Source organism: Aquila chrysaetos, chromosome 23 (genome assembly GCF_900496995.4).
Source record: "Aquila chrysaetos chrysaetos chromosome 23, bAquChr1.4, whole genome shotgun sequence".
Taxonomy (NCBI): domain Eukaryota; kingdom Metazoa; phylum Chordata; class Aves; order Accipitriformes; family Accipitridae; genus Aquila; species Aquila chrysaetos.
The window spans coordinates 10,789,010-10,808,446 of NC_044026.1; the positions used below are offsets into that span (position 1 = coordinate 10,789,010).

General features: G+C 45.0%; 1 protein-coding gene across 19 annotated transcripts in view; it reads right to left on the bottom strand.

Annotated features, from left to right (window-relative positions):
- SLC9A7 (solute carrier family 9 member A7) overlaps positions 1 to 17,779 on the bottom strand; it is an 87,098-nt gene extending 69,319 nt beyond the window's left edge. For 11 of the 19 annotated variants that reach the window (XR_005931181.1, XR_005931176.1, XR_005931179.1 and 8 more), the window contains exon 1: positions 17,415 to 17,778. Coding sequence is in view for 12 of the 19 variants with exons in the window: in XM_041119437.1 (XP_040975371.1) it covers positions 17,415 to 17,676 (262 nt within the window). In the remaining 7 variants the exon portion in view is untranslated. Of the gene's footprint in view, positions 1 to 17,414 lie in introns of all 19 variants that reach the window. The other 8 variants (XR_005931178.1, XR_005931177.1, XR_005931175.1 and 5 more) reach the window with 3 other exon arrangements.
- Between the last annotated feature and the right edge of the window lie 1,658 nt (positions 17,780 to 19,437).

Consider the following 19,437-nt stretch of genomic DNA (forward strand, 5'->3'; position numbering starts at 1 on the left):
ATTGAGTCAAAAAGTTTATGAAGCACTACATCATTCAGATGCTGTATTTCAAAAGCTGCAAAGTGCTTCTGTATAAATAAAGTTGTTTTGCAGCACCCTCCCTCCCAAATACACAGAAAGACTACCTTTTCCGACTCCTTTGTGTCTAGGAAATCAATAACTCACAGAAAGAATGAATGACAAAAATAAACTGAGGTTATGGATATGCTGAAACGCTGTTGCAGGCACTGTGGCACATTCTGCTGGTTCTGTACAAAAAGTACGTTCACATCAGCTCCTGACAATGGTAAGTTCTGAAGCTACAGCAGTTAAAGTAGTTCTTGAGAAAAGAAAAATTACTGCTGCGATGCCTATTCATGCCAAGGACCTTGAGAGAACTAGCGCTTCAGCAAGCCTTCCCTCAGCAGCAGGCAAACCAGCTGCACAGTGCTTTTGCTATAGCCCAATGTGAATAAAAAAATTGCCTCCCAAATGCTAAAAATAGATTACACAATAGATAATGCAACCCAGTAAGCACACATTCATTGCATCTTGTTTGCAAAGCTTTTAACACGCTGTATCAATTTAAGCAAGAGGACTTGTTATGAAATGAGCAGGTTAAGCAACAATAAATGGAAGATCAAATTGGATAACTGCTCCTTACAGTAAAGTGTTACCTAGCTATTAGATCCACAGGCATACAGGATCAGTTTTGGGATCGGAGCTAAGTAGAAGTAGAAGGAAACAAGTAGACTATTTAGGCTATCATTTTCTTCTGGCATAAATAACCATAACATTTCAGAAGGGACCGCAGAACTTTGAGGACAAGTACAGCATTATCATTGTTACCATAACATTTCAGGTTATTAGATGATCCAGATGGGTTGTTGTGGTTTAAACCCAGCCAGCAACTAAGCACCACGCAGCTGCTCACTCACTTCCCCCCACCCAGTGGGATGGGGGAGAAAATCGGGGAGGAAGTAAAACTCGTGGGTTGAGATAAGAACAGTTTAATAGGACAGAAAGGAAGAAACTAATACTGACAACAATAATAAAACGTCAATAATAATAATAAAAGAATTGGAATATACAAGTGATGCGCAATGCAATTGCTCACCACTTGCCAACTGATGCCCAGTTAGTTCCCGAGCAGCAATCTGCCCCCTGCCCCCACTGGCCAACTCCCCCCAGTTTATATACTGGGCATGACGTCACATGGTATGGAATACCCCTTTGGCCAGTTTGGGTCAGCTGTCCTGGCTGTGTCCCCTCCCGACTTCTTGTGCCCCTCCAGCCTTCTTGCTGGCTGGGCAGGAGAAGCTGAAAAATCCTTGACTTAGTCTAAACACTACTTAGCAACAACTGAAAACATACATCAGTGTGTTATCAACATTATTCTCACACTAAATCCAAAACATAACCCTATACCAGCTACCAGAAAGAAAATTAACTCTATCCCAGCCAAAACCAGGACATGGGTGCATGAGAAATTGTCATCTTCTGGATTGTTATAATAGCAAAGCATAGACAAAAGGTGTGCCCAGTTACTCATGCTAAACGCTGACAGACTGAACAGCCAGATCATGGGCAAAACACTCATCAGACTGCAGTCAGCCAAGTTTTAGACCACAAATGTAACAACAAAAAAAAAGTGGCAGGTAATATCATTAAATGTATAAAATCTACACATTCAGAAACCAGCATAATGACTGGGCACTACTAAAAGATTTGCTTCGAGTACTGGGTTCAGCTTTGGTTACTCTCTGAGCAAAAGACCATCTTTTCCAGCAGTCTACATGGAAGATATATCATTAAATTCAACTGAAATTTAACAAGGTGTGCCACAATTCTCCTGTCACAACAGTAATTAAAAATCTTGCACCAAATCAAACAGAAATAAAGGACTGAGTGGATCTTACAAGATGAGTAATGCACACGGTGCCTGATACTAAGATACTTGTGGCAAACATCAAAAACACCACAAAAAGCCCAGGAAACCCCCCTGTTAACTATCTTACTAATACTCAGACACCCCTCCAAAAAAAAAAAAAAAAATCAGCTGCCCTTGTAACAGTTGGCTAGAAAAAAAGGCACAAGAAGTCACTCACATGCCTCCAGGCCAGGTTAAGACTCAGCAGTGGGGAAGGGGCACTCCAGCACCTGCAGGCTCTGCAGCACTTGCACTTCGCCCGTAAGGGACATGGGCAGCCTGCCTGCTTTGCATGGCTGTTATAAAGCAAAAATCATGGACATGTTACAGGCACAGTTAAGGTATGTAAAGTCAGATCGTGTTTAATTGGGGGCCTGTATGATTATTACAGCAGCAAAGAGCGTGCACAGACCAACTGCATCAGGGTGGAGGGTTCCGCTTTTCCCTGAACAGAAGAGACGATGCTGGTGGAAATCACTGGATAAGGACAGAATCACAACTCATGACCCAAATTCAGCAGTGAGTTTCCCAAGCAGCCTTGAGCAAACCTTTCCTGTTGTGTACTTCATATCCAGTACTATTTTCCATCTTTAAGAGGCAAAAATTGTTAAGGCTTTACAATGCTTGGATGCTAATATGGTATTTCATGGATCTGTAAATACATACACACACTTTTTTTTTCATCCCACATAAATAGGTATAAAGCATTGTGAGGAGAATAGGATCCTAACTTCAGGCTGATGAGCAGCAGTGGCCCAACTATTCCCCCGGTCCCCGCTATCACACCATCCCTTCAGGTGTGCTAGGTGTGCCAAGCAAGTAGGAGTACAAAGGAAAAAGCAGTGGTGTAAACAGGTGACTAAAAACATTTTTATGGGCTGAGCAACATAGTTGTGGTCATTCAGAGATGGTGCAACTCGCATTGACTTCCGAGAACATATACAACACAGCTCAACAGCCTAGCCCCAGCCGCAGCCAGAAGCTCCCTCCCCCGTTAAGTTCCTGAGGGAAAGTGTTCTTTTTCAGGATTTCGTATTTATCACCTCAAAGACTTGAGGTTACTGCAACTGTGACCCACAGACTACGTAGAAAGGTCTACCAAATAGCACAGGAGTATAGCAATGAAAAGCCTAGACCAGTAATCAGACTATTTTTCTTCCTTGCAGAAAAGCTGCTACTTTTCCAGCCATTTTTTTGTCACCCCTACAAAAAATTCATATCCCTCCGGATAGTCAGTCTCTCAGCCCATATCAATAAGCCTAACTGAATCCGATGCCTCCTCGTTAGTTAAATCTCCTTCTGCAGATGAAGTTCAGCCAAGCATTTCTCCTTGGGGTACCTGTTGCCCCAGCAATTTGTTCTGCAACTTCTTCTGCAACTTCTTCTGGTCAGGGTAGGTGACTTCTTCAGCACTGGCTGATCTCCTGCTCACTGAAGCTTACAACAAAACTGCTTGATCCTCAAGCACATCAAACCCTAAGTCATAGATAAATTTTCCTGGTCAATATAACCACTTGTCTAGCAGAACATGTCCTGCAAATATGACATCCCAGTAGTAACCTCAAGTCCATGGAACTTGGTTAGTTTAAGTTACAGTACGAAAGTGAGCTTTTTTCAGACATTTTAAAAATAGGATATTGTTTTCAATTTAATGTTGCTTAACCCTGAAGCCCAGCATTACAGAATGGACCTCTGGCAAACAGGTGCTAATAGGAATCAGTAAGATCTTCCCAGTCTTTTTTACCAGCCCCAGAACACCCTCCTGGTCAAATCAGCCCACTGCCTCTGAACCATGTAAAACCCCCGCCTGCTCACAACTTCCCATAAATCCCTATTTGTCAACAAGCTGCTATTTCAAGTTTCTCAACCAGTAAGGCAAATACAATGTACAAGTAAATAATCTGTAGTAAGAACTGTCAAATTTAGGAGTATACCTAACGATTACTTAAGGTTCATCAGATTGCTGTTGATCATATACTTACTTCAGTATATGATTCATAGACCTTTTATGTTCTCCATACAATAGACACTCAGTTTATGTTTCAGGACAATAGAAAGAAAGGACCTAAGTTTCTTTAGTTGACAAGTTTTTCTGGTGTCATTAGAAAAAAATACCATCTCCACATGTAAAATGGTGGTTTTTTCTACACAAAAATCAAATGCAAAAGAAATACTGTTTCCAGTCAAGTGAAGCATCAGAAAACTGTCTCTGTGCTCAGATAGAGAGTATTACACAAGAACAGGCTATTCTGGAAAGCGAGTAATTCAACTCTGAGGCATGCATGTTGTATGTGGGTGCACACATGTGGGTCAGAAATGTGACCATTTCAAGGATCAAATTGTCCAGAAAACACCATGCAGATATCGTATCGTTTGGATTCTGGCACTTTGCCATCATTGCAAAAGCTGCCAACTTTTGTTCTTAAGCATTACCCTTTTCTGCAATGAAGGGTTCTGAAGATCTCAGAAGATTAGATTCACTAAAAGACTATTTTTTACACATTTGTTACAATCTAGTGTTACAAATCGAGTTAACTTCCTCACTCGCCATTCCAAGAAAATTCTATACTATAACCCTGGTTGTAAATAGTCATCAGTGGTCCAAGTTTTCTTCTTATAGCTGAGCAATCTGTACTTTGCCAACAAGTCAAACTTTAAGCCTTCTTTGGAAGTCCAAGGACTGAAAAGTAGGTCTTGCTTTTGACACAGCCTATTACCCAGTTAAATAACATTAGTTTAATTCTTGTTATAATTAAGTATTCCTAGAGACAGTGGCATCTTTACCTTTCACTTCACAAAACCAGATTCGTATAGCATTAATTAAAAACATCTAAAACAATACCCACAGAACCAGGCAGACAGCTGAAAACACAGCAACAAAGCAAGAGAGGGTCAAGGAAAAAAAGTTACTTATAACACAAACAGCAAAAGTTTGATCTGAACACAATTCTTCTCCCATGCTTTGCAAAGCAGAACGTTGAAGGAGTCAATGTTGCAATGAAAGCCTGGATTGTAGTTGTGTAGAGATAGGAATTAATATCTTACATATATGTTACCTAGAAAGAACCTGCACAGCTGAAACAGCTCACAGGTGAAAACAAGGTATAGATCATTCCAGCAGTGCTCGGGAAACCGGCCTGAGATGGACAAGACTGTGGTAGGAGGAGGAAGAAAAATGACAAGAAGTTATTTCAGCCATTCTGAGCTTGAGCCAATTCCCACACGTTCCCAAGAGGCAGGGAAGCGAGCAAAGATTTTTAGTTTAGACTGGCAAAAAAACCCAAAACAAAACCAAAAAAGGTAGGTCTGATATATGGAGAGGAATCAAGGTTGTCAGCATTAAGATAAGCTATTGGATGTACTCTGGGGAGAAGCAGAGAAGTGACAAGGAAAGAGTCTTAGGCGATTTCCACAAAAAAGCAGGCAGGCAGAATAAGTATAGTACTTCTTTCAGGAGAGCTAAAAGACAAGACCAGAAAAGAATAGTCAAACCCACAGGAACCATTGGAGGGCAAGATTTATCTGTATCTGTGTCAGCACTTCATGTATGAAGAAATAAAAGGGATAGAAGGCTACCAAAATTCATATGGACATCATCCTCCAAATTTTTGGGAGTCCCTAGTTTCTCTTGGAACTGTGGTAGAGGTAGCACCTAATGCAGAAAAACAGCTTGTGATCTGGTAACAGAGAAAAGAGAACCTATGACTTTGGCCAGTGAGTGTAGAAAACCAAATGCTTCAGAGGCAGTTTTTGGTTTTGTTTGTGCTTTTAAGAACATAACTATAAGTTTAAGCAGCACCTAAAAGATTAAGGCCCTGATGGGGGGGGCTTAGCTTCAACAGGCTAAGAAGAAAGTGCTCATAAACACAAAGTAGATTGTGCTTACACCTCCTGCCCCAACCTACCAGTCTTCATGAGAGGGGCTCTGTCATATGTACACACAATGTGCAACACAAAGTTTCCTCTATCCCTAAATAGGGTTGACAAAACACTTAAGTATCTGACATCATAAGCACCTGATGCAATGAGAAGATTAGGTATTTGTGTCTGAAGTACAGAGAACAAGAAATATAACAGTCCTATGTTTTACATTTTGGAAGAGATCCCACAACCAAGAGTTGAAAACGGAAAATGTTGAAATAAATACTCCATCATTTGCCAGTAAGAGCAATAAACTCTTTTTATGGTTCTCTGAGGCTAATATATGGAGAAGGGGAATATAATCAAGTACTAGGTATCACCAAGATATCTATGTTGACATTTCTCTGTTTCATGCAGGCACACGTAAAAACTGAGTATGCTGCAATTATATTTAGTTACTACAGCTTAACAAGCAGGTCACCAGCAGAAAAATCACTCACTGGCTCTTCAGTCATGCAGTGCTGTGGAAAAGATTAATTTTATATCCATGAATCTCTGTAAAAAAATCATTAGGAGAATGGTCACCCACTGGAGCTTTTGGAAGCTCAAGAAATCTGTGTGTGTTCTAAGGAGGCTCCTTCTCTAAGAGAGTGAGATTTGGGAGCAGCAAACTCCCCGAGAACTTGGCAAGTCAGAACTTCAGAGAAAAATTAAACCTAATACAGAAGCACAATCCTTCTATTCAAGCTTCTGAAGTCTGAAGAACATGTCTGGGTTTGTGCAGATAAACACGTTGCTCTAAATCACGTGAACATGGTTGAAAGAAGGTTAAAAGTTTCTAGAGATAAAAATCAACTTCAGAAACAAAACATTTGCCAAGTTAGGTATACTGCCACGCAGAGATAAAAAGCAAGAATGGTTAGGCTGAAACGTTGTACTGGCACTCAGTTGCCCATATGAAAGTCTATTCCAGAGTTCAGGCTACTTCACTCACACCATTATGTCTTCAAAATACTCACCTCCTTCTGAGAGCTATTCACTGTAAACAGTGTCTGGTGGGAATATGCACCCTGCAAGACACTAATATTGCAGATAGGTATGACAAAACTGTACCTTTTATGCTGTGCAGCAGTCACGACTGCCAAAGTATAAAGCTTCAAAGCCAAGCTAAACAAGCAGAAGTGTCCACTTCAATTCTGTGAGCCAGCAAAGGATGCTACAGGCAATCTTGCCAGATATGTCTGTGGAAGGTCACATACAGTTGCCCTCCTCTGCTCTTAACATACAAGATTACATAATATTGAACTAGAAAATCAAAGATAATCCAGGAGGAACAATCAGGAATAAGCCTTTACACAAGTTTTTTTCCTCCATGCTTATTCCTGTATTTTCCAGACATTGCAGAACTGCAGCGTAGTTGGTGATGCCAACTCCAAACAGTGCTTCACATCTCCTTTGAATGCCCCCTCCACGTCAGGTGGCACATCCCTCCCAACCAGCCAAGGAGATCTCTACATGTGCCAGTTCAAACTCCTCTATTGAGTCCAGCTCCTAAAGGCTACTTAGAAAGAGTCGATTACATAGCAAAGCTAAAAGCCAGCTGGAATAAGTTGGTATTTCAGGCCAAGAATAACAAGTTTAAATATGCTATCTACTGGCAAACACAAATAAAGCATGAATTGTATTCTCTCTCTGTCTCAACCACTTTAGGTTATCAACTTCATTGCTCATACACAGACAAGCAAATACAGTATCAATTAGGTAGAACCTAGTTAGGTCTGATGATTGCCATTATATGAAAAAACCAACCCAGACCACTTTCAAACATGCCCAGATGAAGCCTCTACTTCTCCAAATGTAATTATTTTTTTTTAAATGCTTCACAGTGTATAAAAATAGAGTTTGTAATTCACCTACAAAACCAGCCAGATCCTAAGACTGCAAATAATGGTGCTGGGTATACAGGGAATGTAAATACACGATCTTCAACCTCAGCAGAGTTTTGGATGGGGCAAGTATCCAACTCCATAGCAGGTGACTTGTATGTTCAGCAAAGGCTGAAAAGCAAGCTCTCTAGCTGCAGGAGAGGGTGGATTCTGGGGCTAAACACTAACAATTCACTCACTAAGGCGGCAATTTAAGGAAGAACAGTCAAGCTGTCTCATGGATAAGGAGACTATTCCCAGGAGAAAGGCCATTACAGAATCAGTAAGCACAATGAAGACTGATGTGAAGGAAAGAGCAAATAGGAAGGATTGCGCAGCAGTAAAACAACAGCAGAGAGGTATGTGACACTTTAAATGCAGGTCCCCTTTCACTACTGAAGGACGTGATATCAAGTGCTAAGAAGTGGGGGAAAAAAATAATAATTTCTCGGAATTAGTGTGGAAACAGATAGTATCCATTCTAATGGATTCAAAGAACACCAATCAAAAGTTAATCATATCCTTGTGGGACACTTGACATTTTTTAAACCATCATCAGTTATAACATCTTTCTATTAGTATGTCATATTCAAAGCAATGACAAAGGTTAACAGCAGTTTTCATATTTAATCCAATTCTTGAATTAATGGGATAGCATCCGAGCCTCAGAAGCAATGACGACACTCCCAGTGTGTTGGTACCGAGCGTGGCCACAGCGTGCCCTGCCGCAGAGCCGACACAGGGAAGAACCTCACATGTAGGGGACACCGAGCCACGTGAGCAGCTTTGTCTTCAGCTAGCTACTGATGGTAAGAGTTGCAGGTGCATACACCGCACATCCACACACAGCCAGCACACTGAAGACTGTCATCTTATGCACAGACAAGTTAATTGCATTTTAGAATATATTTATACAGTGCTCTTTTGTTTCCACCCTTTTTTTTGTTAAGAATAGTCCCCCAACTTCATAATGAAAGAGCAGGAGAACAAATCAAAGAGCACCCGCTTAAAATAAATCTCCTCAGTACTAATTATTTTTTTAAGTATAAGTGAGAAGCGAAGACAACTATGGAGAGGCATGGCATTCAGAATAAGCATACCACTTCATTTAAACATTTCCACAAAGCCAGCACACCAATATGCCCATCAGACCCACAGCTCTGCTGTTCAGACCCCCCCTCCAAGGGGCTTACAAGGTAACAGAAGAGGAACTAGTAATACACTCATTACGTGCACTTAAATTTTGCACCAGGTATTTCAGTGGTCCACACCTACCTTTAAAACCTATTTCAACAGGGTGGAGGTAGTTTGAAAACCCTGCGAGCAGAGAAAATGGCGTCTGTGGAGAAGTAGCCCAAACTATAGCAGACCTGCACGGCCCACCAGCACGGCTTTGCAGGCAGGACCCTCCAGCAGCAGCAGAGCTTCCCCGCTGCTGGGCCATCTGGGATAGCGGTGCAGGTAAACCCACCAACACCTTCTGGCAGCAGCGCTGCACCCACACGAGCTTCGCCAGGACAGCCCTACCAGGTAGGGGTGCGATCTTTTTCCACACATCATTCACACATACAGCTCTATCAAGAGAATTGCAGAGCTTAAACCCAGCCTTTGAAAATGAACATGAAATACTGAAGCCAGGAGGAAAGAACAGAAACCACACACCTCCCCTGGCTCAGAGAACAGTTCATCTCCTCTACTGTAATTGAGGGGGAGCCTTCAACTAGTTCTCCCTGATGAAAAAACCCCAGCTTCTTCCACCATAGCTTTCAAGGGCCTTTAGGCACTTCTAAACTGAATTGCCTGATTTCAGGGCATTAAAAAAAAAAAAAAAAAGCAGTTTTATACCATTTCTCTTTTCTCCCTTCACACTCAGTTAATTGCAGGCTGAAGTGCTTTTTAATAGGGGGTAAAAAAAAAGCAGTGCGTTTGAGCTAAATTACCCATCTCTGGTAGACACAGATCTGATCTGCTGAGAACAACTGTGTATTTTTTTACACTAGTAAAAACCCCTTCAAGATAAGTACCCTTCTAAAAAAATAATTGCTTGCATCACATCCTTTCAATATAGACACCACTTAGTCTAAAGCAGGGGCAAAAAGGCTATATTCAGTCTTAAGTGGGGATAAAGCATTAATCCCGAGTCACAAATACAGACCCCGTTGGAAAAAAAAAAAAAAAGTCTACAAGCTGGTATTTCTGGCTGTGAGAGTGGAAACAACAGCCTTGAGTTAAATACTGAGGCTGTCTCCTGAACATACAGGGACGGTTCAGCAGCTCAGTGCTAGACTCACAGCAGTCAGCACGTGAGCAAGGAAAGAGCATCCATGGTACACAGCACCTGTTAAAGGACTAGATAGGAACTGCAAAATATTTTTACTTCTGGCCCCTAACAGGCCAAGATACATAGTTCTGGACCGCAGCAGGTGTCCTATAACACACCATAGCTCTGAGGCCTACTCTTCTTTTTTTTTTTTTCCCTTTAAATGATGGCTGACCTGCTTCATGGTGGTTCCTGCTTCAGATTTCTGGTTTCTAGATCAGTAGGGAGGTAGATACTGCCACCCCTACCTAATAGAGAGAATGGTTCTTCAGATAGCAGGGGATGCAGGTGGAAATATCTCCCTACCAGAGGCAAGGGAAAGGTTTCACCCAACTCTAAGATGGTGTCTTGAGCTACCCTACAGAGTAGGTTGGGATGGGGAGGCCGACTTTCAGAAGAAGGATAGGGAAAAAGGGCTACTATACACCCACAAAGTGAGGTTTGTGGGGACAGAGGAACGAGGGGGAACATTACTAGCCGAATGATGGCACTTTTCTGTCACAGGGAATCGAGCCCTCCCATCACCACTTCAAGCTATCTGCGTGTGCTGCAGGAAACCATCCGGCTTGGAGGCAAGGCTGGTTCCCTGAGAAGGGAGAGCTTGGGCCCCAGCAAGTCAGAGGTAAGGCTTCCGCCTGTTTCCAGCTGTACCAACTTTGCTGACAGTAGGAGCCGGGAGCACACACAGCAGAAGTCTTCAGAGTTTCACCTCTGTTAGTGAGCCCAGGACACACAATAGCTTAGAAAGGCATTTCACAGGTTGCGCTCCCGCACCTAAATGCTGCCCAGGACTGGTTGTACAAACGAACCACAGGTAATTCCAAAAGCACCCTGCTGCGTGGCTAATTGCTTGGGGCAAAGGTGACTTCAGTGTTAAGATGCTCTGGTCTTTCTATAGCACACAAAGCGAAAAAGGTCTATAAAAGACACACCACAAGGGAAGGCACAGCTAGAATCACTTCAGTCCAGCACAACTCTTTTTTAATTAAATATCAGAAAGAACAATGTCTGAATTGTTCATTCTGTTTTGCATAAGGTATAAGCCAATGCAGTATTGTGAAACACAGAGATAAGATTATGGGCCAGTTGCTACATAGATTTTTGTTAACATAGCCAAGGAAATGCTCCTTATTACCCTTCTATGATCATCCATAAAACAAAGGCCTAACATACCAAAGGGAAAGGAGACACCTGAAAACCAAGACCTGATCTGTACCATCCACCTTCCCCCAAAACATAGAGCCCCAATGACTGAGTAGAGCAGCACTGAGATGTGGACACCATCAGCACTCGAGAAGCAGCTTTGGACATCCTGTAGGACTTGACAGCTTTTATACACTCCCTCACTGTCCCCTTTTCAGTCTTCCCACCTGCACCAAGAGCAGAAGCTACTGGAGTAGCTGCAGATGCTCTACATCTACAGAGAAGCTCAGTCCTTATGTTATTTTAGGGAGATTCCCTGGGGGACCTGTTTAGAGTCATATTTCTATTGCAAGGTAGAAAAGAAAAAATGGAAATGGTTGGGAAAAAAAAAAAAAATCTTCTGAAGCTGACTAAGGAAAGCCTCGGGCTCCTACAGGGCCCAGACAAGAGCAACACTAACCCGTCACGCACTGCAGAACCACCTCACTGTCTGACAACAAGCTTGTGTACCAGACATCAGGTTACCTACCCTCAGTTCAGCACGCTCCTACCAAACACAACCAGTCATTGAGCACGCACGCAGGAGCAGAAGGCAAGCACGTGTGTGAGCTCCGCAATATTACAGAACTGGCATCTGTTTGTGATAACTTTCTAATTCAGATGAGAATTACAGTATGTGCAAAGGACCACCTTTCCCTTCAGCCTCCACCTGGTTCTTACAACCAACCATGTGGTGTTGTAGAGCAGTACCAGCTTTAACAGCCAGTTATGTCACCAAAGGCTTCCTCACATAAAGAAAATCCAGGGTTGCCATTTCTCTCTTCTTCGGCTCATGCCAGTGATTAGAAGGGTACTCTGGTGCTTATCTGATAGGACATCTCATGAAGCTAAAGTTAACAAACATAAAAATGAACTGACTTATCTTAATTGCTATTAAAACCACTGCCCTCCCTCAAAAAAAACCCCCAAAACGTGCCCCCCCCCCCCCGACTCTGAGGACTACAGCTGAATTGTACTCCAAAGACATTTCAGAAACATTAGCAATGTATAAGCTATCCAACTACCCCACCTGAAGAGCAAATCTGAAATACAGGTAGGTTAATAACAGAGATAAAGCATTTCTTCCACAATCTCTCACAAGATAAAATTTTAAGTTCCACCCAGCTGCAGGCCACAAAACAAGCTCAGAGACAAGATTTGCAATACAATTAAAATGTCCTGATCAGCCAAGAAATTGAGCAAGACTCACTTTGAAAGCCTGTAACCAAGTGATTTAAAAGAATATCCAAGAAGAACATGCAGGTTGCCAGAGAAAGGATAATGTTCTCAAAACTGGGTGCTCAGTTATGCTCCTAATCTAGTATTAGAATGCTTGTGTAAAAGTGGCTTATTAAACACCAACACTGCCATTATTTCAATGGCCATGGAATTGCATTAGGTCATCTCTAACATGCATAGAGACTAGAATTGTAACAGAGAGCACTGCAGCCAGATGAGATAAAAATAGGCCTTTTCTGTATCTACTTTGTGGATACAAAAACTTCATCTGATACAGAGTATTTCAGAATAAATCTGATATTTTTATCCTGATCATTTACCTCATATCTCTCATTTGTGATCCACAAAAGGTAATAGAGGTTTCATACACCTCTTCATATATTGTTTTTATTTCTCTGTACCCAAGTCCGGTTTTGCTTTTACTTTTATCTCCAGCGCTTTTACCTCCTGTGCAGCCCCCAGGCAGTTCCAACAACTCCACAGTCAAGAAGGTACCTGGTAGGACTGACACGTGTGCTGATGTGTGGGTTGCCAGTTACCCAAATTATCACTTACGAAAGGGACAAACTAACTGCCTAATGGGAGTGATACCACTGGATCTGCTGGGACACACCTACATATCCAGACAGCTGCTTCCTAAAGAGCGGAGTGCTGGGGAGCCACCATCACTTCCCATCCTTAAGCTCTTCCCCAGGCTCTCAAGATGTCCATGTCCTGTGGCTCCCTACCACATGGGGATGCTACTCGGCAGAGAGCGAGGAAACCTGCCAAACACAGAGCTGAACCTCTTCAGGAAAAACACAGCTCAGAACACTTTACCCTTGGGACTCAGACCAGCACAAAGTAAAACGAGGATCACGATCACTATTACGAGCTGGCATACGTGTGTCAGCAAAGTCTCAATTCCTTAATTGCTCTGTTGTGGGTTGTTTGGTTGGTTTTGCTTTTTGTTTTGGTTTGGTTCTTAATTGCTCCATAATGATTTGCATTAGTAATATAGTTGCTGGAGCAGCTGCAGAGCATTTGCCCCATGCAAGTATTTAACTTTCACAGAGCAACACCCTTGTTACAGTTTCAAGACCACAATTCAATTGTATTTTGCACTTTATAAGCCAAATGCATCTTGTGGTATGACCTGCAGATAATCACAGTGTGATGACATGGTAGATAACCAATTCAAATCAGCAGTGTACCTGAACCTGCAGCTTTAGGTGCAAAGTATTTTAAGATGTTCAAAAAAGTTAGGTCACTTCCTCTTTCACGTACACAATTGCCAGACCTAGCGTGTGCAGCTGAGGTCTGTATATTGTTTCATCAAAAATAAGATTTTAAGCTGCACATCACAAAAAAAGCACCACTGTAAGTCATTAAACACTCATGTAAACCTCATGTTATTTCACATCTTCACAGATGTTTCCAGAGAAAGATATTTAACACATCAGAATAATACAGACAGACAAGCAGCAACTGTCTGTTGAAGAGACAGTGACAACACAGGAAATAAGAAACATGGAAAGACTACATAATGATTTTAATGACTTTTTAATCTTCAATCGAAGCAGCTAGCGTGATGAAGTTATCTAAACCACAGCAAATCTGGACGTGGCAGTAGCCTTTGTTCTGTTGAGGACTGGGTAATTAGACAACCACACTGAAACTGTCAGGTATGACAGATGCCTCTCATTCAGTGGGCAGCAGAAAACATGCTACTCAAAGTCTGGAAGAAATGCAGACTTTGGCAGCACCAGCAGTACTTGGGCCACAGGTCTTTTTAGCAGGGTAAAACACATGCTGCCTTTAACAGAAACATGATCAAATCAACAGCAGAGACATGACAGTAGCACAGGATGTGCTCGTGTCTGGATTCTCAGAAAAGATAAGTGAGAAGTATCGGTTAAAGCTCTGGCTGGAGGCAGCTTCTCCGCTCACCGTTTCAAGCGAGTGTTGTGCCACCTGATTCCTACTGTGCTAAAGGGAAGAGGCCTCACTGCACACTACTGTAAATTAACATGGCTAGATAAGAAAAAAAGAAATCCAGCTCCATCATCTCTTCTTAAAGAACAAAAGAACCAAGCAACCGTCAAGACCTGCATTTCTAACTAGCCCAGGTCAAACATGTATTTCACCTAATACAATCATCCAAAGACTCATCACTTTGAAACCAACGGTTTTGAAGGGCTTTTAGGTGCAACAAGACAGGTTTTCCTAGGTCATTTTCTCCATGATAAAAATTAATCAGCACTGAAGTGCTAGCTTACTACCTCTGTAAATGAAAGCCACTTACTCAGGTAGCAACGAAAACTGCTATGATAGAAATACTTCGATTTTTCTGTTGGAAAAACTCAACACAAATGGTACAAGTGCTGTAGACCTGACCATAAAACCATGTGAAAGCTACCTAGTGTGCAGAGTTTGGGGCCTACACCAATAACATATTATGAAATACATCCTTATGAGAGTACCTACACACCCAAAACTGTTTCATTCTAGATGCTTGTGGTTTTAGGACTACAAACTCTTTGGTTGAAATATTGCCATATAATTTTGTATTTAAGTCAGACTGATCAAATATAAGCATTTTAAATACACAGTTCGGAAAACATGCATTTCTCAGATACCAAATTAACAGCAAAATAGAAATCCATCTCTCAATTTAACCACTATCCTTTAAATGACAAAGAAGGAAGAGGAGAAACTGCTATTTGAAGAATGAAGCCTGGTTATCAGAAGTATAACAGACAGTTACTATGACACTTGCGATGTTTTTTTTCTTTGCTCTGAAGGAAGTCTGCAAAATACTTAAGTGAAGCCAGGCCTCAGTGGAGCTTTACCAGCATGAAGGCTAACAGTGTTAGAAAGGAACTGAACTTGCTAAATGTGTTTCCTCAGATGTTTGCCATGACATGGCAAGAGTCATTTTGCCTGGGAGGGAGAAGAGCATGTATTTTGTTATACTACAGGGGCTCATCTAGAAGGTGGGGGTATTGAGAAAGGATCTATGAAAACAAAATGATTTAAACGAGGGCACACCAAGAACATGCAATGGTTTGAACCAATCATTCTTTCAGCAGTGCTGCCTGTGGTGCAGAAAGGGCTATAGCGTAGTGCCTTTCCTAATACAGGTTACCAGCACTTGTACCTCAAATTGGGCTTCTAGCATCCATTTCAGGGATCAGGAACTGGATGTTAGAGTAAACTAGTTTCAGTGCAACAAGAGCCCGAAGTTTTCCAGTTGAATCATTTCTTATTTCCCACACAGCTCAAAATGCATACCCAGATGCCCTTGATGCCCTGGTACTTGTATTGCATACATTAGTACTCCCACATACACAAGATTTCCACCACAAAGTAAACTATGTAAATCACTGAAATGATCTTAAATCAGAAATGAACTTTCTGAAGGTGACAACACCAGGGTAATATCTAAACACCATCTTCAAAAGAACCTTACCCCACCTTTTCTGATCAGCACATACACAGTTAATCTACCATCTCCTGAGCACTATTCAGCTGCTAAGCATTATCATGCTAGTGCATAACTTACATGCCCAGTCATTAATTTGTCAGTTTTCAGCAACAAGCATATGTGGAATACACAGCAATGCAGCAAAGAGATCAGTGACTAAGAGCAAATTGGGATGGTTTAAGAGAAGCATCAGCAGAGGAAAATTCCACTGCTTTGCGAGCAATCACGGAGCTCTCAAGTGCAGTAGTACTCATCAGGGAGGAAACGCTTCACTTTCCCCCTCCCCTTGAGGGCCGAATTTCTGATCTGCGGCTACCCTCAATGTGCTTATCCCGACCGACATCGGGCAGGTGTTTCACACCGTTCAGCAGGAGCCGATTCAGCTCACGAAGGAGAAGAAGTGCCCCCGGCGCGATGGCAGTAGCCAATCACCGGCAGACAAATCATTTTTTAAACGGATGGCTGCTCCTCATCACAACTGTTTATGCTCCGCGTAGCGAACTGCGCACGAAACACCACTGCGCGAGTTCGCAGCGGGGCGAGTGCCCTGTGCCGCGGGTTCAGGCTCACCGGCGGTCTTCTGCGCCAGCCGTCAACCGTACCAGCGGGGAGCCCGGCTCCTCCGGATCGTCCTCCCCACAAACGCGGGGGAGAACACGGCTTCTGCAGAGGGATTTGTTTCCCGTTTGCCCCCGTGCGCCGGGGGAGAGCGGGGCTGGCGAGGCCGAACTCAACTCGGCCCGGCGGGCTCAAGATGAGCCGTGGGCGCTGCCCAGGGTGTCACCGCAGTCCGTCGGTCACCAGCCAGCTCAGGCCGCCCGCGACGGCGGCGCGCCGGCAGCCCGCGAGCAATCCCCGCAGCGTCCGAGTTCAAACACGCTCCTTCCCGCACCGTGCGTGCCGCAGCACGGCGAGGGCGTTTGGAGAACGCTCTCCAAACCCGCTCCTGCGATGACCTGCCCGGGCCCCTGCCCCAGATCGCTCCAAGTACGGCCGGCAAGCTCGCTTCCTACAGCGGGGAGGGGGGCGGCACCGAACCGCGGTGCCCTGCCGGCGCGCCCGCTCCAGCGCCAGCGGACGGTGGCAGGGCGCACCTCGGCGCAGGGCACCGCTCCGCCGCCGCGGGGGAGGCAGCGGGCCGGATCCCCCGGCCCCGCTCTCCTTCTGCCCCCGGAAAGGCGCCGTCCGGCGAGGCGGTGGCGGGGGGAGATCCGGCAGCACCGACGCCGAGGGGCTTTGCCGCGGCGGGGCTCCGTCTCCCCCCCGGGCGCGGCCTACCCCTGCGCTGCCGCCCGCCAGCCGTGAGGGGGGCGCGGGGCCGCAGCGCCGCCGCACGCCCGCGCCGCGCCTCGCCTCAGGCGGCGGGGGCGCGGCCGAGCACCGGGGCCCGCCGCCGCCTCCGGGCCGCCGCCCCTCCCGGCACCTGCCGGGGGTGACAGCGGCCGTCAGAGAGCCGCCTGCCCGGGGAGGAGGCGGGGAGCGGGGCCGAGACGCGTCGCCGGCGGGACTCACCGTAGATCATGGCCAGGCCGGTCTCGTGGAGGAAGCGGACGCGGCGGTGCTTGAACAGCCAGATGGTGAGGATGGTGAGGGTGAGGAGCAGGATGAAGGTGAGGAGGCTCACGCTGTCCTGCCGGTGGCTCTCCTCCGCCTCCTTCTCGGTGGCGAGCTCCTCCATGGCGCTGCTGCTGCTCCGCTCCGCAGCCCGCAGCCCGCCGGCTGCCAGCAGGAGAAGCGGGAGCACCGGCAGCCGGCGGCGCAGGGGCAGAGCCATGGTGGTGGCGATGGTGGTGGTGGCGGCGGCGGCGGCTCCCCGTCCCACACCCGCGGCGGCGGCCCGCGGGCACTGCCCACCGCCCGGCCGCCGGGGGAGGGAGGGAGGGGGGGAGGGAGCGGCCCCGGCGCGCAGGAGCCCGCCCGCTGCCGCCTGCCCCGGCCCCTTAAAGGCGCAGCCCCGCCGGCGGCGGCCTCGGCCGGGGAGCGTGGGCTCGTCCGCCGCGGGGACGCGGTGCCCTCCTTGCCGCCCCCGCCCGGCGGAGGTGAAGCGGCGGGAGGCACCGGGGCGCGGGGAGGGCGGTGAGAACCGCCCCACGCCGCCGCGGGGGCCCGTTTCGCTTCGGGACCCCCGGGTGCCGCCTCGGCGGCGCGGGCAGCGCTGCGGGTCGGCCCCGGCCCCGCTCTCCGCGCCTCGGGGCTGCTGCAGGGGTGCGGTGTTGAAAATCGTCACCGCGCAGCCCGCTCTGCCCGGGTGCGGGGCCGAGCTGGGCCGGGAGCTGATGGTCTCCGTGAGACCTGCAGGGGAGCAAACGCAGGCGCTGGCGGCTCTGGGTCTCTACGAGTTTGGAAAAGTTCTCCCAAAAGAGTGAGAATATACTCACTCAAGTCACTCGCGTGTTTTCCCACGTGGGGTTTTTTCTTTTCTCCTTTTTCTTTTTTTTTTTTTCGGATACAGGAAAACTTACTAAACGCAAATTGCTAACTTGGGGTTTTCCATCCAAATACATCCTACTGGAGATTTGCTTCTGGGAAGCAGGACAATTGTAGGAAATTAATAGAGTTAGTATTTTTCATTTGAAATTTCTTTGCTGGAAGAAAAAAAAAAAGAGCATATGCCTACTGTTTTAAAATCATCTCGAGTTGGGGGAGGGAAAGAAGAGTCACTTTTTGCAAACAAGCCAAAATCAGAACTTTCTCCTTTCACTTTTTTCTTTGATGAATTGCAAACCTGTTTTGTTTTGTTTTGTTTTTAAAAAAAAAAGAAAAAGAAAAACCAGGGAATTCCGAGTAATGAAAAAGTTTGGTTTTAAAGAAATATGAAACACTGTAAAAATCGGGTTTGTGGTGGGTTTTCGGGGGGGGGTTTTGGTTGTTTTTTTTTTTAATCTGTTTCAGCAGGCATGTGCTTTGCCTTTGGCTACCAGAGGAATTCCCTCCCATTTTCCAGTGGTGGTGTGAGCAGCGCTGACATTTCTCCCAGAATTGTTATTTTCAATCACAACTTCTAACATGTATTTTAGCCATTATTTTGCAAAAAAGAAAGCAGAATACCTTTGGCCACATGTTTAATTAGTTATGTGGCAGATCCTATCTCCTTTAGTGCTGTCGTCTTTCTTAACAGTGCTGCCTGGCTGTTTCTGAGGGTATTTATTGGGGTGCTCTAGTTACAAGAGTCTCTCTTCCAAACTTTCTCTCCTCCTGCTAGTGGATCTGAAATTGTCTCTTGTCACATATACTTTGTTTAGGAGACTCCTTTTCAGAAACATTTTAAGATGACATCTATGTAAATGCACGTTTTTATTTATATGTAGTCCTTTTAAATATGGTATTTATGCGAACTCCTCAACAACCTTCAAAATCCGGTAAAATTATGTGCAATTACCTTTAAATGTTTGATTGTGCAGTGCTGAAAGTTTACATTGATAGTGCCATCATTTGTAAACCTCTTAGGGATGAAGAGCATTAATTTGCCCTGAAGACCTAGCTCTTAAACCTACATGAACCATTAAAAATTACTGCCTCAAGACTGCCTTATGTT